This window comes from Crassostrea angulata, chromosome 9, assembly GCF_025612915.1.
Source record: "Crassostrea angulata isolate pt1a10 chromosome 9, ASM2561291v2, whole genome shotgun sequence".
Taxonomy (NCBI): domain Eukaryota; kingdom Metazoa; phylum Mollusca; class Bivalvia; order Ostreida; family Ostreidae; genus Magallana; species Magallana angulata.
Window position 1 is genome coordinate 15,948,711 of NC_069119.1, and position 23,978 is coordinate 15,972,688.

The following is a 23,978-nucleotide window of genomic DNA, read 5'->3' on the forward strand; positions in this document are numbered from 1 at the left end:
AAAATACAATATAATATTATACAATATTGTATCATAATATACAATACTATACATAACAATATCATGATACATAATCATATCATAAAATATCAAAAACATTGATACAATATCATATCGTATCATATAACTTTTTATAATATAACATATGATATCATATTGTATCATATCAAACAATATTGTTTCATATCATACAATACTTTATCATAGGAATCATGTTATATCATTTATCAACAAACACATCTATCTATCGAGCTGGTTTGAGTGAGGTAGGAGATTTCTTTAGCATCCTTGATAATGGAGATCAGGCTCTGCTTCTGAAGCAACCTCTGCATTTAATTTATAATAAAGGTAAATCAACTATGCAAGCTATCATCTATAAAACATGTGACCTGTTCCAAAAAACTAAACCTCATCCAGCATCCGAAACCTATGGCTAAGATTCAGCATTCAAGCCCATCAGGTGCATTTGTATCATAAGACGCATCATCCATGCAATTTTGGTGAAGTTTGGACCAGTAATAACTAAGATATCATCATCAGAGGGCACTAGCAATTAAAACCTTAACTTCCTCCAGCATCCGCAACCTATGGCTCAGATTCAGCATCCATGCCTGTCAGGTGCATCTGTATCATAAGACACACCATCCATTCAAGTTTGGTGAAATTAGGACCAGTAATAACTAAGATTTATTTTTTAGCATCCTTGATAATGGAGATCAAGCTCTGCATCTGAAGCTACCTCTGCGATTCATTCATATTACAGTTAAATCAACTATGCAAGTTTGAAATAGTACTATCATCTATTAAACATGTGACCTGTTCCTAAAAACTTAACTTTATCAAGCATCCGAAACCAGACTATGCATTCAAGCCTGTCAAGTGCATCAGTATCATAAGACACACCATCCATGGAAGTCTGGTGAAGTAAGGACAAGTAATAACTAAGATATCATCATCAGAGGGCACCTGTTTCAAAAACTTTATCTAACCAGCTCTTAAAACCTTAACCTCCTCCAGCATCCGAAACCTATTGCTCAGATTCAGCATTCAAGCTTGTCAGGTGCATCAGTATCATAAGACGCACCATCCATACAAGTTTGGTGAAGTTAGGACCAGAAGTAACTAAGATTAATCATCAGAGGGCACCTGCAACAAAAACTTTAACCAGCTCTTAAAACCTTAACCTCTTCCAGCATCCGAAACCTATTGCTCAGATTCAGCATTCAAGCTTGTCAGGTGCATCAGTATCATAAGACGCATCATCCATACAAGTTTGGTGAAGTTAGGACCAGTAGTAACTTAGATATTGCTATCAAGAGGTACCCGCAACAAAAACTTTAACCTGCTCCAAAAACCTTAACCTCCTCCAGCATCCGAGACTTATAGCTCAGATTCAGCACTCAAGCCTGTCTGGTGCATCAGTATCATAAGGCACACCATCCATGCAAGTTTGGTGAAGTACAGACCAGCAGTAACTAAGATACTGCTATCAAAGGGCACCTGCAACAAAAACTTCAACCTGGTCCAACAACCTTAACCTCCTCCAGCATCTGAAATTTAGGACCCAGATTCAGTCTTTCAAGTCCATAGGTAGGTCCAGATGCATCATCCATGCAAGTTTGGTGAAGATAGGACAAGTAATAGCTTAGATACAGGACCTGCAACAAAAACTTTAACCAGGTCCGGACGCCGACGCCGACGCCACCGCCGACGCCGAGGGTATAGCATAAGCTCTCCTCGTCTCGGTGAGCTAAAAATTGTCAAAAAGAACGTGTCAAACATAAAAATATAGGACTAATTGGGTTAACGTGATTTCAGTTGTACTTCACTGGAATATGCGTGTCTTTCAGAAAATCGGCAGAAAGTGATAGGAATCCGAATACATGTAGGAGCCCGAGGCAGGTAAAGCATAAATTTTTTTCTTAAAAACATACTCACACAATATTAAAGAGCATGTTGCAAGACTGTGATGTTGAAAATGCTGCTACTGCTGCTGATTCTGCTGCTGATTCTGCTGCTGCTGATGATGATGATGATGATGATGATGATGATGATGATAGATGATGATTCTGATGATGATGATAGATGATGATTCTGATGATGATGATGATGATGATTCTGATGATGATGATGATGATGATGATGATGATGATGATGGTTGTATTCTTCATTTAACATCTTCATTTGCTGTAACTACGAGAGAGAAAAAGTAATGAAAACATTATACATGTATATAGAAAACATAAGCAGTATAAAGCCTTTTTTGTGATTTATACATTTTACATAACCCATGACAGCTCATACATGTACCAAAACAACTAAAAAATAGTTTTACTATTTAATTATTTATTACAGTTAGTTCTTAAACAATACTTAACAATGTTTCAAACGCTATATCAAATAGCTGGATTAATTTAACTAGTATCATTATTTATTTTTTAATAATTAATATATTTATTTATTTATGAATTTATTTATTTAGTTATTTAGTTATTGATTTATATTTTACAAGTTAGAATAAATAGGCTAAGCATCAATAGGCTAGGCAGTAATCTATTGCATCTTCGGTATTTAGAATCTGTAAATATTTGCAAGTAGCCCCCCCCCCCCCCCCGGGTGTATCCATAAACGAAAAAAGTAAAATTAATAGAATATGATTATAGTTAGAAAAGGAATGTAGAACCCCACTAATTTACAAGTATGTGATCCAACATCAATGATATTAATGAAGTGCTTTAATCAAAGACTTTTGATAATTACATAGCATTTATATTAATAAGAGAAAAACTGTCAATGTGACAGCAAACCGGGTTTCCTTCGCGTTTTGTGAGAACAGTACCCATAATCCATTTGTCAACCCTGATTGATAAACACTAGCTATCCAGGGAAATGGGGTACTCTATATGCAATACTTTGGCAAAACAACTTGGTTCAACAGCTTGTATTTTTTCATAAATTATCAAAAGTCTTAATCCAAGTAATATCTATGCACATCTCTGATATATGAAAAATTGATCTGCGAAACAACAACTTTCTATCTTGAAAACTGTAGTAGGAGTTATCCGTATACAATAGGGGTACCCTTTTGGTAGCCACCCACCCACCCGTTCGACCGCCATTTTCACCATTTTGATAACCGGATTTTTCTTTTGGAAAACCCGGTTAAAAACCATCTATTACGTTTCATTTAGATATAATGTTTATTTCCTATGAATGAATCAAAATAAAAAAGAACTCAAGTTAATTATTGATGAGTTAACACATACTAGTAACAAGTGAAGACCTGTCAATGTGACAGCAAACCGGGTTTTCTTTTATGTGAGCTGTATCCATAATCCATGTCAACCCGTATCCAGTGAAATGGATAAGGTGAAAGGGTACCCTATATGCAATATTTTACCAAAAAATGACTAAGTTCAAAAGCTGGTATTTTTTTCATAAATAATCAGAAATCAAGTTCCTAGCAATATACACACCTCTGATATATGTACAATTGATCTGCAAAAGAACAACTTCCTATCTTGAAAACTGTAGGAGGAGTTATCCGTACAATGAGGGTACCCTATATGCAATATTTTGCCAAAAAAATGACTAAGTTCAAAAGCTGGTATTTTTTTCATAAATAATCAGAAATCAAATTCTTAGCAATATGCACACCTCTGATATATGTAAAATTGATCTGCAAAAGAACAACTTCCTGTCTTGAAAACTGTAGGAATAGTTATCCGTACTATGAGGGTACCCTTTTGGCAGCCGCCTGCCCCCCCCCCCCCCACCCCCGCCCGCCCGCCCGCCATTTTCACCATTTTAATCACTGGATTCTTCCGTTGGAAAACCCGGTTAATAAAAATCATATAATTGGTGATCAAATTTGGATCAACATACATTCAACCTGTAGATATTGAGAAAGAGGGGAGCGAGTGATCATAAGAAGGCAGGCACGTAGCATCGTTTCGAAAGTTTTGGAGGGGGGGGGGCAAACTTATCCAAAAAATCTTGATAAGCAAGAAAAAATAAATAAATAAAAAATATAAAAAATAAAACTTTTCAAAATCATAAAAATCCTAAACCGTGGGGTGGTGGAGGGGGCAGAGCATAAGATACCTATAAGTTTATAAGTTCATTAACTTCAATTTCCTTCCTATCAATTCAATTTTTACATGCTACCAAAAAAGAGTGGGGGGGGGCAACTCTATCTCAATTTACTTTTTATATGCAAATTGAAAAAAATGTTGCTGCGAGAAAAAATATATGGAAATATGGAAGAGTGCCTCTTCCCCCCCCCCCCCCCCCCCCCCCGTCCCTCTGATGCTACGAGCCTGGAAGGTAATGGATTTAAATGATTTCATAAAAACATTTTGAAAACTTTTGATTGAATATTTGTTTCATCTCTGTTACGTTTTAATTCTGCGCAGTTGCAGCCATTTGAATATGAATATGAACTGATTCAGATATTGGTGGGTGTAGTAATGTTTATTTGCAGGCGATTAATGATAATTTTACTTCACATGCGAACGGATTTCTTACAGCTCCCAACACATTTTATTAATAGTAGGTGCAACATGTACATCAATACCTACGGGAATGTACAGGTAGATTGGGTTACCCCCCCCCCCCCCACCCGTCGGGAAACAAACGTATCCCTCGGAGCCCCGCCCCCATCAATAAAAAAAACTTTTAGATAAATCTGGATCCGCGCATACAATGTCGTTTTTGGAATTCTATTTCATTTTATTAATATAAAATGCATCCCCTACAGTCAACATATATATATATAATCATAAAATTAAGGGTCTATGACAATCCCTACATGCATGTATATGATAGCCTAAGGATACATTTGCAAGTTGTAATTTTGTAAATTTTTATTGATAAAATGTAACTTGAGTAAGCATATGGTACGGAGTCAGTGATATAATGAACAAACTTAGTGATATTTAAATTTTGAATCTCCTGATTTTTTGTATCAATCCAACATTATTGGTATCAACATAGGCATCGGAACCGGGGGCTATGAAGGGCTGTGGGAGGGGCTTAGCTTGCCACTTTTTTGCAAAGCTAGGCATAACTATCAGACATGTAGCATCAGGGAGAGACCAGCCCCCCCCCCCCCCCCCAAAAAAAAAAAAACAAAAAAAAACAACAATTCTTCTTGCAGCAAATGTCATTTTTTAAACTTACATAAAAAAAAAATTACTGTTACATGAAGTTTCCACTATACTGTATGGGAGTATGTAAGGAAATGTTAAGTGATATTGAAGTTATAGGTATACCTGTTGATCCGTTGAAATTTGAGCATAACTCTATTGATTAAATTCGAAGATTGCATGTACATGCACATATACCTAAGATATAAAACAGAAGATACACCGAAGACCGTCAAATTACTGGGGCATCACCAGGGTTCAACGTGGTAAAAAGACGCGCTATATAGCATGCATTTTATTAAGGCGGCTGGATGGTCAATAAATTAACCATCAGATCTACCTTAAAATTTCAGAAATAATTAAATTGGTGATTAACTATTATTTAGTAAAGAAAATAGCCTAATAGTTGAGCTTTTCCTACTTCGTTCTACAGAGCTCTCCTTGTAAAGAAGATAACTATAGTCCAAAAATGGCCACCACTGTCTAGCCCTCTTATTACATTTGGATTTTGTTACTATAGTAATGGCATACATTTGACTTAAAGGGTGTTGGATAAAATGTCTCCAAATTAATCATCAGGTTTGCCTCAAGTTTTTTGAATTATGTCTTAATTAAGCTATAAACTTTTATTTTGTAAAGTGAAATTCGATATAAAACATCTTTAAAATTTGAATAGTTTCCTATATCTTTATACAGAGCTCTTCTTCTTAAGGAGATTGATATAGTCTAAAAATGGCCATGACCAATCGAGCCCGCTTAATGAATTAGGAGGTTTTATCACAACAATTTTTTTTGTTTTTCGTCGTGTTTGCCAAAACCATTACACTGACTTTTATTCGAACAGATGAGAATCTTGCTTAGTTGGTCTCAAAAAAAATATGCACATAAGCGTGCACACAGGCACCAGAGTACCAATCGCAACTTCTCGGGTCTTTCCGGCATACTCGGAAAAACCGGCCTGAGAAGCTGCGATTTTCCAGAGTACATGCATTACATAGAAACAGCAAAATAGTTCGACTAACCTTGTCGATTACAATGACTGAATGACCGATATTGAAATAGACAGAGTGTTGTTTAACACAACTACTTAAGAAGGCTCGATGATCGTGGCAATTTTTAGACTTTATTGGTCTCCTTTAGAAGAAGAGCTATGTACGAATTATAGAAAAATACCCCAAAATATCGAAAGGTTAAATTAGTTGATTTTTTATTTTCAAAATAGTAATTTATAGCTAAACAAATCATACCTTAAATTTTTTTTAGGTAGATCTTATAGTAAGTTAGTTTACCATCCAGCATCCATCAAGAAGGCTGGATCATATATGTCTAGGCCATTTTTATGTAGTAAAAATGCTAAGTATATTAATCGCCTTAATAAGGAGAACTCTATATAAAGATATAAGAAAACATTAAAATTCTAAAGCGAAAATATTTTGGATAATTATTTACTTAATGACAGTTATTGGCTACAAATATTAAGTGGAGATAAATTTAAGATAAATCTGGCGGATAATTTGCTGACCATCCAGCCTCCTTAAATTCCACGCTCTTGTTAAATTAGATCAAATTGAAAATATGAATAAAAAAGAAATAAGGATTATCTTTTAAATTTCAGAGTCTTTTTAATCAATACAGATTGTCTTAAGATTTCTGGTTTTGATTGCACAGAGAGAGAGAGAGAGAGAGAGAGAGAGAGAGAGAGAGAGAGAGAGAGAGAGAGAGAGGGAGAGAGAGAGAGAGAGAGACACTGACAAGGATTCAACGACTGATTTTTATTTGGTTTTTTTCCAACATAATTATATCAATTTAACATGACATTGTATCTGACAATATCTTACTCATAAACATTATCTGATTTTAAAAGATATAACTCTCACACATACACTGCACATGTACATATCACATTCCAACACAATTCTAACAATCATAATTATAGATGAATATTACAGATCTCACTATATATTGTCATGCATGGATCTAGGGTGGGGGGATGTCGAGTGGAAGTCTGGACCCCTGGACCCCCCCCCCCCCCCCCCCCTCCCCGGTATAAAAATCATATTTCTTAAATTTACATGGTAAAATTACCAAAATATTCATCTGACCCTCCTGGGAATTTTTTCTGGATACAGCTGCTCATGATATCGTGGTTTCACTAATTTGTGAGCAGTACCAATATCCATAGATTTAGTGAAAAATCAGTTTGTAATAGCTAAGATTGCTGATCTTATCAATACAGTATACAGGGTTTATTTTCACCCTGTGTTATTTTTACCCTTTTACATTTGTAAATGGTTTTGCCCCTTCTTGAATTCTCCCAGATGCAGTTGTCGATAACAACGAGGACAAAAAGAGCCAAAATAAATTGGAGACAAATATTTCCCTGCCTGCATACAGAATATGATGGTTTAGAAAATGAACTTCAGTGAACATTTAATTTTTGGATCAACTAACCAACAAAACCCACAAATATTGGTATTCAGCGAATATTGTTGAGTCTGTACATCTACATGTATACAGTTCATACATAAACATTGTATAACACACCTATCTTATTTACACACACACTAGTACTCCTGAGTACAAGTACATGTATGTCATAAAATCCTGTCTTTACATCACACATACATACACATCATGTCTGTACATCACATACATACACATCATGTCTGTACATCACATACATACACATCATGTCTGTACATCACATACATACACATCATGTCTGTACATCACATACATACACATCATGTCTGTACATCACACATACATACATACATACATACACGCATCACGTACAACATTGCATACCGGTACTTTGGTCTTCACCATCAAATGAATAAGATGTGATATTAAAATTTGCTTCTCAGTAAACAATTAATTTCATACATAATCTCAATTACAGAATCTAGTATAATACAGAATTCCATGAATATTTGATAAAACCACAGTCTCACCCAAAACACACTAGAACACATATTGTACACATGAATACATTTCTTCTTAAATCTTAGTCTTTTGAGCGTTTCTTCTTCTTTTTGTGTATTTTAGCAGTGCTATTCTCTGTACCAACACTCGCAATACTTTCTACCGTGTCCATTTTTTCTGATTTGTCTCTAATGTCAATTGTATCTGAACAATGGCTGCTCTTGGATGTTCTTTCTTTTCTCTTTTTTACAGATCTTTCCAGTACCTCTTCTTCTTTTTCTTCTTCTTTCTTCTCCCCCATATCTTCTTCTTTCCTTTTGACTGGTGTTTCTTCTTCATACATATCTCTCTTTCTCTTCTTGCTCTTCTTCTTCTTTTCCTTCTTCTCATTTATTTCCATCAATTCTTCACCTCCTTCCTCGCTGGATTGTTTTTCTTTCCGTTTTTTCCTTTTCTTCGAACCTTCCTTTTCCTCATCATCCATTCCATTCTGCTTCTGACTTCCTTGATCGTCTTCCGAACTTACTTCTTCCTGATCCATTCCATTTTCCATGCTGCCCACTTCCTGTTTCCTTTTCCTTCGTTTGAAGCAGGCGACAAAGAAACCGTTGGTCAGTGTTGCGGTCGGACTTGCTCGTAAATAACGGTCACTTTTCTGGTAGCCCTCCCTCCCCCTTTCTGGCCAGTTTTTCATAACCTTTTTTATCTTGAATCTGAAAATAACAACAGCTTAGTATAAATAATGTAGAAATCAATCTACTTTTTTAGTCAAGAATTAATACCCCTCATGCTGATAGATCATTACTGATATCACTGAGTTGCAAGATAAAAGTTACTTTTTATCAAAAAATCCTCGTCCACATATTTACACGGGGTACATATACTTGAAAATATAATTTTCATTAAATCTATTGATGCTCAAGAATATTGAAAAATTAGGATGGTAAGGGACACCTGTGGATATTAATTTGGACAAAAGAACATAACATTAATCAAAATACTTTCACCTGCTTAGAATTTAAAAATTTTACATTATTTGACCAAAAAACTAAAAAAATTTTGGAAACTAAGGTAAAAATAATAAAATCCCTAGCAGGATTCGAACTCATGACTTACAGATTTATTTAGTAGTTAATGGTCTAACCTATAGCCTTAAGCTGTTTGGTAACAATTTTGGGAAAGAAAACATTTATAAAATTAGACTTGATTTTGTTGTTTATTTCGATAGGAAGTACATCACAATATGGAGCTGTCCCATACCACCTTATACCACCGTAGTTGACAGGAAGACAACTAATAATTTTTAAATTCCTCAGATTCTGCAGTCCACTTTTGATTTTTCAATATTTTACACAAGGAATGTAAACCATACATTTTAACTGTACTGTACATGTATGTAAATGAGACTTGGATCAAAAGTAAACTTGTCCAATTTTTTATACTTTATAAAGGGTCCTCTACCCACATCTTCGGCTGAAGCTTTGCATACAAGCCCAACTTTCTATATTTCTTAGAGGAATTGACATCTAACATTAATTAGACTTGAAAATTAGAGAAAAAAGGTTTAATTTTTCTTTTTAAAAATCAACTTCTAAAATATTGGTATATTGTAATTATTAAAACAAAAGTCCCTGAAGTATTTAAACTCTGGACCTGCAAGTCAGTAGACCGAAGCTTTACCCACTGCGCAATAGAGTTAATTATCCAAATTTGGTGATATAAATACCGATAGTTTCACAATGGGTTGAAATCGTCCTGTTGTGGCGCACTGTCATAAAGAGTAAAAGTCATGGGGTGTCAAGGACCCTTAACGGCACCAGCTCCCCTTGGGTCATCTTCAAACTTTGATCATGCAGGTGTAAAATAATTTACCTCTCTTTGAACTTTTCGTAGATTTCCTCACAGACTTGCTCATTTTCTTCCTCGTTGATGGAACACGTGGAATACACAATCTTTTTAACCTTTGGAAAGGAGAAGGCATGCCGTAAAATCTGGGCCTGCAGCTTGTGGAGTTGGCCAAGACGATGCTGTGAGACGGACGCGTCGTCATTCGTCAGGCTGTCCAACCGGCTGACTATACCTGTAAACAATACAGATTTGTGTAGTCATTCACCTCACACAGTGAAGCTTTATTAAGAGGGCTGGATGGTCGTGGCCATTTGTAGACTATATAAATCTCCTTAAAAAGAAGAGCTCTATATAAAGATATAGGAAAACATTCAAGTGAAAATAAATGAATTTTTTTCTTTTTTGAATAATAGTTTATAGCTAACCAAATCATTTTTTAAAATTTGAGATGGATCTGTTTAACCAAATGCAAACTAGAACTGTCCTAATGGGACTAATACCCCTGAAAGGCTAATTTCAAATGGGACAAATAAGAATTTGATAAAAGACTCTACAACATTAACTGAATCATAAAGGTTTGTGAGACCAAAAAAAAAAAAAATATTCCAGAATTGGAGAAAAATTTGTTTAGTTAACAAAGAAAAAAAAAATCAAAATTGTCTGAACTTCACTGTAAATACCCTCCCTCTGCAGTAAACGAAAATAGCCATGCAAAGCTCTTCTGTTTATAACACCTTGAATATGTTTCTAATCTGAGTCTTGACAGATGCAATTAGTTGTTTAAAAATTTCCTCACTTTTTCTTATGTACAATCCAACTCCCTATCTCAGAAAATTGATCTTATAGGACTCTGATTTTCTTTTATGAACTTCCATTTTGTTAAGATGGAAAAACTTGCAAAACTTTATCATAATTTGCATGCTTCCATTATTTAAATGTAAAAAAGGAGAATTTAATTATCACAAACAATTTTGAAAATTGCCAAAACTTTAGAGTTATATCAATGATTTTGATTTTGATTTACTTTAATGCCCTATAGAGTCAATTTTTTTGACTAACAAATTTAACAGCTTTTAAGTATCATTATTCAAAACTAGATCGTTCTCATTGCAAGCAACGAGTGGGTCTTCTGTCAGATTTTTGAATAGATGATATTAAACCCATCATGTAAATCTACACAAAAAATGAGTTTAATTTTTTTTCGTGGGTCGGGGCTTGAACTCGGGTCGCCTGGGCACATGTCCACGACTCTAATGACTGAGCTACTCGGACTCTCTTCAGGACTTTGATGCTTAATATCTCGAGAATGCTTTGATTAATTTTAAAACAAATTACATATTCTGAATCATCAAAAGAATCACTATCAACTGTACAAAAAATATCAAAACACGAATAAGTTGGAAAAAACGATTTTTTGTCTTTCATTATGGTGACGACCGGAAGTGACGCGGACATTTCTAAGACCATGTTGCAACAGAAAATCAAGATATCTACCATCACTTAAAATTTCAGCCCTCTATCTTTGCTCATTTTTTTAAATCTATAGCCAGCTAAATTTCATTTTAAAAAGAAATTTTAAGTTCATTGTAGTGCAATTTTCAATGACATATTGAAATGATAGGATCATTGGCCATGAATTTAGAATTTACATATCATTTTTCACTAACTTAATGTGGGTAGGTTAAGGAAGCATTTGGTCAATTAAGCTCCCCCCCATGGATATTTTGAGAATGATGAGTGCTCAAGTCCTAAAAAATTATCTGACGTTATCCTGGCTTTTTTAAAACAATTTTGATATTTACTTGTCAGGAAAGTAAATATAACAAGAGGCCCAGGGACCACATCGCTCACCTGAGCAACAATTGCCTTAATTCTGATCAAATTAGCATTACAGTATCAAAATATCTTGACAACTAAGTACAGTAGATCTTGCTAAAAAAAATAGAAAATCTGTCAATTTTTATCCACCTCTTTTTTTGGGTAAATACCAAACCCCTTTTGTTGTTGTACCTGTAAGAAGATTTTTCTCTATTCCAATTTACCCCCCCCCCCCTCGATTTCGTGGCCCCCCTTTTCTCTAGGGAATCATGGTTTCATCAAACTTAAATCTGCATAACCTGTGCTTTCACACTAAGTACTGAGTTTTGGACCGAAAACTTTCCCAGAATATTTTTAAAGATTTTTCTCTATATATTCCTATGTAAAAATTCAAACTGCCGTCACGGCCCAGCCCTATCACTAGGGACTGTGATTTTGCAAACTTGAATTTACACTATCCGAGGATGCCTCTACACAAGTTTAGGCTTTTCTGGCCAAATAGTCTTTAAAAAGAAGATATTAAAGATTTTCTCTATATATTCCTATGTAAAAATTCATCCCCCATTGTGGCCTCACCATACCCCATGACTATTATTTAAACAAACTTGAATCTTTACGATCTTGGGATGCTTCCACTTAAATTTGGGCTTTCCTGGCCTTATAGTTTTGAGAAGAAGATTTTTAAAGATTTTCTCTATATATAAAAATTTATCCCCCATTGTGGCCCCGCCCTACCCCCAGGGACCATGATTTGAACAAACTTGAATCTACATTATCTGAGGATGGTTACAATTTGAGCTTTCTTGGCCAAGAAGTTTTGAAAAGAAATTTTTTTTGAAGATTTTCTCTATATATTCCTATATAAAAATTTATCCCCTAATTGTGGCCCCACCCTACCCCTGGGGACCATGATTTGAACAAACTTGAATCTACACTATCTGAGGATGCTTCCACTCAAATTTAAGCTTTTCTGGCCTTATAGTTTTTGAGAAGAAGATTTTAAAAAAAAAATTCGATATATTCCTATGTAAAACATGACCCCCCTCTTGTGGCCCCATCCTACCCCCGGGGACCATAATTTGAACAAACTTGAATCTACACTACCTGAGGATGCTTCCATTTTAATTTGAGCTTTTCTGGCCTGATAGTTTTTTAGAAGAAGATTTTTAAAGATTTTGTCTATATATTTCTATGTAAAACTTGATCCCCTAATTGTGGCCCCACCCTACCCCTGGGGACCATGATTTGAACAAACTTGAATCTACACTATCTGAGGATGCTTCCACTCAAATTTAAGCTTTTCTGGCCTTATAGTTTTTGAGAAGAAGATTTTAAAAAAAAAATTCGATATATTCCTATGTAAAACATGACCCCCCTCTTGTGGCCCCATCCTACTCCCAGCCCATAATTTGAACAAACTTGAATCTACACTACCTGAGGATGCTTCCATTTTAATTTGAGCTTTTCTGGCCTGATAGTTTTTTAGAAGAAGATTTTTAAAGATTTTGTCTATATATTTCTATGTAAAACTTGATCCCCTAATTGTGGCCCCACCCTACCCCTGGGGACCATGATTTGAACAAACTTGAATCTACACTATCTGAGGATGCTTCCACTCAAATTTAAGCTTTTCTGACCTTATAGTTTTTGAGAAGAAGATTTTTAAAAAAAAATTCTGTATATTCCTATGTAAAACATGACCCCCCTCTTGTGGCCCCACCCTACCCCCGGGGACCATAATTTGAACAAACTTGAATCTACACTACCTGAGGATGCTTCCATTTTAATTTGAGCTTTTCTGGCCTGATAGTTTTTTAGAAGAAGATTTTTAAAGATTTTGTCTATATATTTCTATGTAAAACTTGATCCCCTAATTGTGGCCCCACCCTAGCCCCGGAGACCATGATTTGAACAAACTTGAATCTACACTACCTGAGGAAGCTTCCACTTTTATTTGAGCTTTTCTGGCCTAATAATTTTTTAGAAGAAGATTTTTAAAGATTTTCTCTATATATTCCTATGTAAAACTTGATCCCCCCATTGTGGCCCCACCCTACCCCTTGGGACCATGATTTGAACAAACTTGAATCTACACTATCTGAGGATGCTTCCACTTTTATTTGAGCTTCTCTGGCCTAATAATGTTTTAGAAGAAGATTTTTAAAGATTTTCTCTATATATTCCTATGTAAAACTTGATCCCCCCATTGTGGCCCCACCCTACCCCTGGGGACCATGATTTGAACAAACTTGAATCTACACTACCTGAGGAGGCTCCCATTTTAATTTGAGCTTTTCTGGCCTGATAGTTTTTTAGAAGAAGATTTTTAAGGATTTTGTCTATATATTTCTATGTAAAACTTGATCCCCCCATTGTGGCCCCTCCCTACCCCTGGGGACCATAATTTGAACAAACTTGAATCTACACTACCTGAGGATGCCGCCACACAAGTTTGAGCTTTTCAGGCCGAATAGTTTTTGAGAAGAAGATTTTTGAAAAATACCAACAAATTTTCAATAATTCTCAATTATCTCCCCTTTAAAGAGGGCGTGGCCCTTCATTTGAACAAACTTGAATCCCCTTCACCTAGTGGTGCTTTGTGCCAAATTTGGTTGAAATCTGCCCAGTGGTTCTTGAGAAGAAGATGAAAATGTGAAAAGTTTACAACGCCAACGCCGACAACGACGACAACGACGACAGACAACGGACAAATTGTGATCAGAAAAGCTCACTTGAGCCTTTGGCTCAGGTGAGCTAAAAATCGTTAAAAAGCCAGGAAAACGTCAGATAAAAACGTCAGATATTTCTGACTAAAGCCAGAACTGACCTGAGCCGCTACAGGACGGGTCCACCATTACGTACTCCACATCTCTGTAGGTCTGGCTGTCCGTCTTGACCCTCAGGAAGTCCATACAGCGGGCCACTTTACAGCTGACTCCTGCTCCCTCCATCCGCTCTTGTAGAACTTCTATCCTGTCCTCCTTGTGGTCAAAGGCATAGATTGTACTGAAATACGGCATTGATTATTTGAAGCATTGCAGTATTAGATCAAATGCAGCATAATGCATATATAAACAAATGACTGACACGCTGACAGACATATGGGTCAATAGTGTGGTCAAAGGCATAGATTGTACTGAAATACGGCATTGATTATTTGAAGCATTGCATTATTAGATCAAATGCAGCATAATGCATATATAAACAAATGACTGACACGCTGACAGACATATGGGTCAATAGTGTGGTCAAAGGCATAGATTGTACTGAAATAAAGCATTGGTTATTTTAAGCAATCATAATAGTATTTGTTATTTTCAGTAGTATATTCTCACTATAAAACTCTATATAGAGAAAATATTCAATAATTGTAATATTAGCTCGTCCTAAAAATATTGAACGGTCAATAATTTTTTTATATTGACCTTCTAGGAATAATATCTAGAGAACATTCCCTCTATTTCAAATAATCGCCTCTAATTTGTTGATTTGTAAACGATAATAAATTACTCTTCGTAACTCCAAAACAAGGTGACGTCATAATAAGCAATCAGTCAAGGCAAGTAAACCACGAACCCGCAATGCGACAATTTGCTATCATAACGGTATATGGATTTGCGAATTATTGTGAAGTGTAATCAGGTAAAACATCTTTTAACTTAGTTCCTACGGACAGTGCAATATCACCAGTGACCTTTTGATGCCGACGAAATTTTGGAAATGATCTTAAAATTAAATTCTATGTTGAGCCAAGAAAATTACGGCGATCTGTTTTCAAATCCTTTCTTGATTTTTGGTTTGTTTCTTCATATAATAAAACAAATGTTGACTGCGTTTTCGGGCAACGATGATTATATTAGCCCCCTTGGGACGAATATATTGCCCTCCGCTTCATTTCGGGCAATATTTCATCCCTCGGGGGCTAAAATAATCATCGTTGCCCTCAACCCCAGTCAACATTTGTACAGTATTAGATCAAATACAGCATATATAAACAAATGACCTACACATTGACAGACAACTTGTTGTTACAATTATACCTCGTTATACTTCTTTCCATCTATACTACTGTCCTTCTTGTGGTTTTAAGGTATGACTAGTCAAAATCTACCTTGTATTACTGGTGTATGTAATAAAATCTCTAAAATGATTCTTAATATGACAAAAAAGTACATTTAAAACCAAGATATTTAAAAGGATCACAAAAAAAATTCTGTCATTATTGTTGCAAATAAGTGTATGCATGGTTTCATAAATATTTAAAAGATCGACTTTAAGTACTCTCAATACTTTGATTCATCATAGGTAGCACATAGAGGAAACTCCCGGATTGCGTAATACATGTAAGTTTGGTTACATTTCATAAAGCTTTTAATAGTGAATCCGCTTTAAAAAAGGGTAACATTGTACCTTTACATTGTACAATAGCCTTTGCTATTTAATTTTAAGGCACAAAAATTAGAAGCACATGGTCACAATTTTGGTCAAAAATTATTTTTCTGATTTTTATGTTTACAATGCTTCAGTATGGCATTTCTAATAGGCAACCAAAATTTGAGTGTCATTTGTTGAGTTATAAGTGAGTTACAGAGCTTACAATTCTTTTCTATGTAAACAAAGCTTTCAAAATTTCACAAGTATATTCCATTGGAAAATACTGAGCATACTTTTAGACATGAATAAAATTCATACAGGTTATTTGAAAGAGAGCAAAAATGCTAAATTCCTCAGATCTTGGTATAAAAAATGCTCATCTTACTTGGCATGGAATTAGAGGAACGAAATGGTTTTCCCTTGTCAAAACTGTTAATTCTCTAACAGAGGACAATAGGCCTGATATCATTGTCATTCACTTGGGATCCAATGATATTCCTTTTTGTAGCTCACTACCTCTTATCAAGAAAATGAAAACTGATATAAGTTTGTTTACTGAAAAATTTGGAAATACAATTTTGATATTTTTTGGAAGTTTTATCCAGGCGATTTTGGGGTAGAATTGATGGCTGGGAGGGAGAAAAGAAGAAAATTCATATAAATAAAGAAGTAGGAACATTCAAAAAAAGGGAGGGAAGGTAGTAGGGCACAATAAAATTTATTAGAAAAATAAATCGCTGTTTAGGGGAGATGGAATTCATTTGTCTGATAAGGGAAATGACATTTTATTAGAGGACTTTAAGGAATGTCCAGGAAGATTGTGTTGATTTTATCATTGTGTACAGTGATTTTTAGTTGTAAATAAATGTGTAATATACGACATTTGATTTTTAAGATTTTGGCATTAAGTCGCAAATTATGATTTGTGCCATACGGTGTGATTTTATTAAAATGGGGAGGAATGTAGTATATGTAATTAAGATCGGGTTCGGCAATCCGATCAGCTGATTGATCGTCCCTCAGTTGTGAACAGAACCTGGAATAGCACAGACGTCCCTCGGTTGGCTAAGCCATTTGAGACACAACTCAGGTGGGTAGTAACTTTAAGTTACCCCCCCCCCCCCCCAATACTAACGAATAAATAAATCCAATTACTAACATCACTTCAAAACATTAGAATAAATAAATCCAATTACTAACATCACTTCACAACATTAGACCTTATTAAAATGAATATGTTATGAACTGTTTATTTATGCCTAAAATGAATAAGAAAATAAACAAATCAGCTCGAAAAAGATTTTTACTGGTATATTGAACTTATGTTAACAAAAACAGGGCACAAGCCTTGTTTACATGACAAAGAATTGTGAGCCCTGCATCTTGCTTTTAACTCTACGACCTACTCTCAAATTTCATTTCATCATATGAAATGCATTCCTAAAGCATTGTAAATAATAACAAGAGAAAAGCTGTCAATGTGACAGCAAACCGGGTTTTCTTTTGTGTGAACATTATTCATAATCCATTTGTCAACCCTAAAATGATACATATAAACACAATCCATCATGAGAAATGGGGTACCCTATATGCAATAATCCGCGTGAAAATGACTAAATACAACAGCTGGTATTTTTTTCAAAAATTATCAAAAATCAAAATCCAAGTTATATGCACAGCTCTAATATATGTACAATTGATCTGCAAAACAACAACTTCCTTTCTTGAAAACTGTAGGTGAAGTTATCTGTACAAAAGGGATACCCTTTATGCAATATTCAGTGAGAAAATGACCAAGTTCAACAGCTGGTGTTTTTTTCAAAAATTATCAAAAATCAAAATCCAAGTAATATGCATAGCTCTGATATATGTACAATTGATCTGCAAAACAACCACTTCCTATCTTAAAAACTGTAGGAGGAGTTATCCTTACAATTAGAGTACCCTTTTGGCAGCCACCGTCCCGCCCACCATTTTCAACATTCAAATAACCTGGTTAAAAACAGAAAAATAGAATGTGATAAAATCGTGACCCTTGAATTACCCTTTGTTTCCCATTAAACTGGCCATGTGACTTGTCTTGTTGCCGGGGGCAGCACAGCTGTCTACAACCACAGCTCCCTCTGGAGGTGACAAAATGTGAGCGGGGAGACAACTGGCCTGAAAAAAATTAACATTCGTGCCAAAAAATATTGATGCATCAATGCATGAAGTTACATGAAGTCACATTGATTGATTTCATTGCGAAGAAATGACTCAATTTTCAATCTAATTCAAAATATGAAAATGGATTTATTCCCTTTGGCAAACCTGGCAATAAAAATAAAATACCTGCCTGCTGCATTATATTTTAAATTTTGTTTTACCTAAGAACCAAAATTTTTGATTTGAACTAACCTGAGGATGCTTCCACACAAGTTAAAGCATTTCTGAGCATAGTTTTTTTAGAAGAAAGTTTTCAAAAATATTTCTCCAAATATTCACACGTAAAAAATTTGACCCCTAGCCCCCATTGTGGCCCCACCATACCCCTGGGGATCATGATTGGAACAATCTGAGTCTATACTACCTGAGGATGCTTCCCTACAAATTGCAGCTTTTCAGCGAAAATGGTTTTTGAAAAGATTTTCCAAGATTTTTCTCTTTATAATCCTATGTGAAAATGCAATCCCCAAATGTACCCCTTCCCCCAAGGGGTATGGCCCTAACCAACCCCAGATCATGATTTTAATAAACATGAATCTATATTACCTGAGGATGCTTCCACATTAGTTTCAGCTCTACTGGCAATATGGGTTTAAGACAAAGATTTCTCTCTTTATATCATCGAGTTAAAATCCCCTCCCCCCATTGTGGCCAACCCTACCCCCTGGGGATCCTGATGTTTACAAACATGAATAGACACTACTTGAAGATACTTTCATATAAGTTACAGCTTTTCTGGCTATATAGTTTTTGAGAAGAGGATTTTTTAACAATACCAAAAAAAATTTCATAATTCTTAATCATCTACCCTTAAAAGAAGGCATGGACCTTTATCTTAAAAAATCTGAATTCCCTTTACCCAATGATGGTTTGTGTCAAGTTGGGTTGAAATTGGTCTATTGGTTCTGGAGAAGAAGTTAACAGTTAACAGACAGACAGAGGGAAGGACAGACAGATGCACAGACACTGGACAAAAAGTGATCAGAAAAGATCAGGTGAGCTAAAAATACTATATGCAAAAATTTCATGCTGTATTCCTCATTGTAGGGAAACTTTTCAAATCACCAAATTGACGCAAATAAAATAAGTTACATATGTACCCAAATACTGTGACATTTTTTTTATGAAAAAAAAACAAATCTACAGAAGTCCAACTACTGTAACAATGAAATGAATGCCTTGATTTTTTTTCAAAATCAATTTTACCTTATCTTGCAGAATGACTGTGCCGTCCTGGACAAGTCTTGAGTCATGAAAATCTGTGTGTGCAGGGAAAACTAGCAGGTCGTCAAGATGGAAATCCCTCAAAAACTGGTTCTCATCCAAATTTTGGCAAACCTCTTTGAAGCTGAAAGTCAAAAACTTTATATTCGATTACAGTTTGAAGCTGGAGGACAATTTAAGCATCATGAAAAGCTGTGATTTCATCAATATTTCAATCAATACCATAACCGTAAATCTGGAAATCTATAACTTGATTAATTTTTGCGAATCCGAGTCATAAAGCTATAATAGATAGGCCTGTAAGACCTGTAAAGCCCATGACTGTAAATCCATTTTTTTTTCGCGCGTCACAAAATTTGCGGAAATTGGGGAAATATGAAACAATTTTAATTTGCAGCAATTATTTTTTGTGATATAAAAAGTTTCTTATAGAAAATGATACAGGGTATAATTTCTGCATATTCCAATATTTGCAATCTAAAAGGGGTCGTGAAAAAAGCGAAAATGAGATCATCGCAAAAATTACTGGATATATGGCAATTCATTGGTTCTAAGGCCCACCATCATCTAATTTAACATTTCTCATTGCTTATTTCTATGTTTGTAAATGAATAAAATAAAATTTCTCTAGAGCGCTTGCGAGTTCTGGGGAAAAAAATCCAGATTAAGGACCGCATTTTAGATACTTAAGTCAGTAAAATGCTTGACTTTATGAACTTATGATCGCAACCGCAATGATTTTAGTTTAGATAAAAACAGGAGTTTCTGAAGCTTTTGCTTTAAGACAGGGCTTTTTCAAACCTCATGGCTTTAATGTTTTCTGAAGAACACAATGATTTGTTTCTTAAGTTAGTTTAAGCTACCGTAATAAATCTAGGATTGACACAATCACTGTAACGGTAACTATTTATGTGCTTTCAAACAATGTTTTTTTCTGCAATATGAATAAAAATTCCAACTTGTAAAAATAAAAGAAAAAAATCCCACTTCATTTGTTTTATGAAATAAAAAGACAGATTATGGTACACATCTCCTAGCTGCTTTTGTCTGAGAATCAAGTAATTAAATTTTTATAGCCTAAACTTTAACATTTTCAGGTGTAACATGTGATATCAATTTCAATTTTTTTAATCATGCCTTTTGAATCAATTTATGTACTTTTAAAGTTCTATGTACTTTAAAATTAAACAAAATGTGATTGATTAATAAGACTATAAGAGATTGCATGAATTAATTAAGTGTGAACCTCCAACAATGCTTTGCTTGCACTGATCAATACTGTAGATTCCCAATTAAACAAAGATTTGAAATCTCGCTTTTTTTTTCCGGACAGGACTACAAGAAATTATAACTAAAATTTGGTGCTTGTGATATTATATTCTTGCAATTTAAAAAAAAAAAATTGATACAAATCAGCATAATAGCATATAAAAACTCAACGTCCGACTGACCAAAGCTGTTAATATCTGTTTCTCCTGAATAAAAATTACCATAAAGTACTCACATAAAGTAAGGAATCTACAGTATTCAAATGAGCTATGAGTTATTTTCTTCTCATGCATGCAATCAAGGTCAGAGGATCCTTACATTTTGGTTGTGGTTTGTAACGATGATTATTATTTTGAATGCAGTACCTGGAAAAATCTGTCGGTACATGAAGCAATGTCCATCCCTTGTCCACAAAAGAATTAATGACTTCGTCCACGGAAGTTTTGATCAGGTTAACTCTGACATAACGAGGCAGGGCTGTAGGTAAAAAAATTTAACACAATTATATACAGGTACAATATAGAATAAGCCTTTGGCTCAGGTGAGGAAAAAAGCAATAATATGTTAAAATTTAATACATGTGGGATTTTGACATGTTCCCTACCCTCTGTTGTTGAACTTGGCAGCTCTGAGCACTCATTTACTCCATACGCAGTCAGAAGTCGGTCAAATTCGCTGGTAATTATCTCCTTGTTTTTCACCATCACCACCTAGTACCAAAATAAAAAATAAATAAAAATTTTGGGATGCTTACATGTATTATTCAATCTTTTCCTTGGGCAAGGAAAAATGTTACAGACATATGCGCAACATATAAACCTTAAGATGCATTAGGGCTATAAAGTCATATTTCCTTTTGCAAGTATAAGAAAATACTCAAAATTACGTCCCTTAGAACTTATTAAACTGAAGCAAGCCAAGAGAATTGGCCCCCACAAATTTTAATGCTTCCATAGTATTGGTCAATGATGTCCTTTTTTTTGTACCTTTAACCTTCCTGGTTTGTAAAGACCTGGCCCAATCATGAAATCGTACAGTAGAACTCTGGCCAGCATCCCATCATTCCAAAGTAGCCTGTTGTTCTCCAGAAGTTTCGTCCGCTTCACAACCGTTTCCAAAACTTTTGCAAACCTCAAGGTCTGACTGACCAAAGCTGTTAACATCTGTTTCTCCTGAATAAAAATTACCATTAGAATGCAGTGAAACTTGCTCAAGAGGATGATTTCGGGATATATATACATGTAAAAAACAGTAAAATACATGTACTGTAGGTTCCTTATTATACTTGAGTACATAATTCCCAAATTCCCCCGTTTTTATCAAATCGCGAGAATATGAAATTGCAAACACAATAATTTTATTATTACTTATTTCTTATAGTTCTCAGCTCTCAAAAAATGAAAGCGAGATTTTTAAATCAGTGAGGGGTGTTTCTCTAATTTTTTCGTGGCTATAAATTGCTTTAAATTGTTATCTACAGTATGTAATATTCAGTACTTCTTACCTGACACTTTTTTTCCACATTATTCATTAAATATATTAAGAAGAATGGGTAGTCAATAAATTGCCCACAAGATGTAATAATTTAGGATTTTAGATATGGCCAAATATTTTGAGGCAAATTAATTTCAAAAATGTACTAGAGGTGCATGTTAATAGACTTATAAATGAAGAAAGAAAAATAATTGTGGGAATATGTCATTTAAACAAATAATATGATCATTATTTTTATCATACCGTTTTCCCATCAAATTGAAACTGGTCTTAAACAGTTTTCATTTGCGTTACTTTATGAAATTGAATTTTCATAAAAACACTCTATAATAGTAATTGATGATAAGTAATTGTCATTTGCCTTTGTTTTGCCCGTAAATCTATCAGTATATCCAGCCAAATAATGCTTCTATCGCAGTGAACCGAAACTAGGAAAACTACACGTGGTTCTATTTGAAGTCGTAATTTCATTCAAAGCTCTATCATTATTTAATATGATGCATTATCTTATTAAATGGATTATAATTACTAATTATCCACCAAATAGGGGTCAATAACAAACTTATTTTCATAGTTAGGCTTAATTGTTTTCACACTTTCATTTTTTCTGCCTTACACTTCCGGTAGCTCATATCTGGGTCACCTTTTTAATTTGTAAACAACATTCGGTAAATAATAGTGCAAATGTCAAACAACTTCACACACTGATAGAATATTTCTTTCTGTATTATAATTACCTAGCTAGAATTTTTTAAAAGCTTAACTTCTTCTTTTACCAATAATTTTTCTAAAAATTATTCGATACTGGCAAATATTCGTTACCGGTAAAACGACTGTACCCGGATGATAACTTTGAAAAATTGTGCGAGGTATATTCCAAGTGACTTCTGAATGTAGAAATCTCTGTAAGAAATTTGTTTTCCTTACTGTCATTTTATCTGATTGAAAAATGATGTTTCAATGAAGATATCTTCATAATCTTGGGTTATTTTCCTTTCATCGATTTCAATTTCACTTCTTTTACAGAAATGTGTATTTTAACTGAAAAACGTCCAAATGTGCTGCATAAATGTCTTGGGACAGACTCTTTAGATACCGTGAAAGATAAAACTGCAAGTCCAGTAGCCTATGTAAGTGATATCTATAGGCCCTAGTGTACAATATAAACCACTTACCTGAAAGGAAGATCTGTGTACGCAGGTTTTGATTGATCCTTTTTTCTCATATATATCGTGTAAAACTCTCGCTGCTTCTATGTAGAGATTAGAATTTCTGTTCATATCGCCCATCGTATAACGGTGCTATAAAAACAGTCAACTGGTCAACATGAACAATGTGGTCGCAAAATCAAGCAGGAAACAGGTGATGCAAAGTAGAATAAAACTTTACGCGGTTAAACGCTCTGTTTCCGAGATGAATTTTAAAAATAGTCAAGGAGTGTGTCACAGTGTGCCTATTATAGATTATTTTGCAAAACTCATTACAGTGTATTTTGTTTTTAAGTGCATCGATCCAGACCAGATAACGTTAGGCCTAATACTTTTAAAAAAAAAATCACATACACCCATTCCGATCCCGATTATTTGGTGGTCTTTAGATATTTTACTACGAGTTTAACATATATTTATTCCGCATTTATTCTTATACGTCTAAATATGTTGCACTTATTTTCAA

The 23,978-nt window shown here is 34.6% G+C and overlaps 1 protein-coding gene across 1 annotated transcript; it reads right to left on the bottom strand.

The window, feature by feature from the left end:
- Positions 1-7,178: 7,178 nt before the first annotated feature.
- LOC128163655 (28S rRNA (cytosine-C(5))-methyltransferase-like) lies at positions 7,179-23,651 on the bottom strand. The gene is made up of 9 exons (XM_052827280.1): positions 23,480-23,651; positions 21,797-21,982; positions 21,415-21,520; positions 21,176-21,287; positions 19,524-19,665; positions 18,157-18,272; positions 14,566-14,744; positions 9,945-10,152; positions 7,179-8,785 (listed from the first exon to the last, which is right to left on the bottom strand). The coding sequence occupies exons 1-9, from the start codon at positions 23,591-23,593 to the stop codon at positions 8,155-8,157; spliced, it is 1,794 nt and encodes a 597-aa protein (XP_052683240.1). The 5' UTR covers positions 23,594-23,651; the 3' UTR covers positions 7,179-8,154.
- Between the last annotated feature and the right edge of the window lie 327 nt (positions 23,652-23,978).

What these genes read in the sequence shown, in the direction of transcription:
- LOC128163655 (XM_052827280.1), bottom strand. Translation starts at nt 23,593, where the DNA reads ATGGGCGATATGAACAGAAATTCTAATCTCTACATAGAAGCAGCGAGA. An exon ending in ACAAACCAGGAAGGTTAAAG is followed by an intron (nt 21,521 to 21,796) that starts GTACAAAAAAAA and finishes TTTTGGTACTAG; the next exon opens with GTGGTGATGGTGAAAAACAA. An exon ending in CAGTCATTCTGCAAGATAAG is followed by an intron (nt 18,273 to 19,523) that starts GTAAAATTGATT and finishes AATTTTTTTCAG; the next exon opens with GCCAGTTGTCTCCCCGCTCA.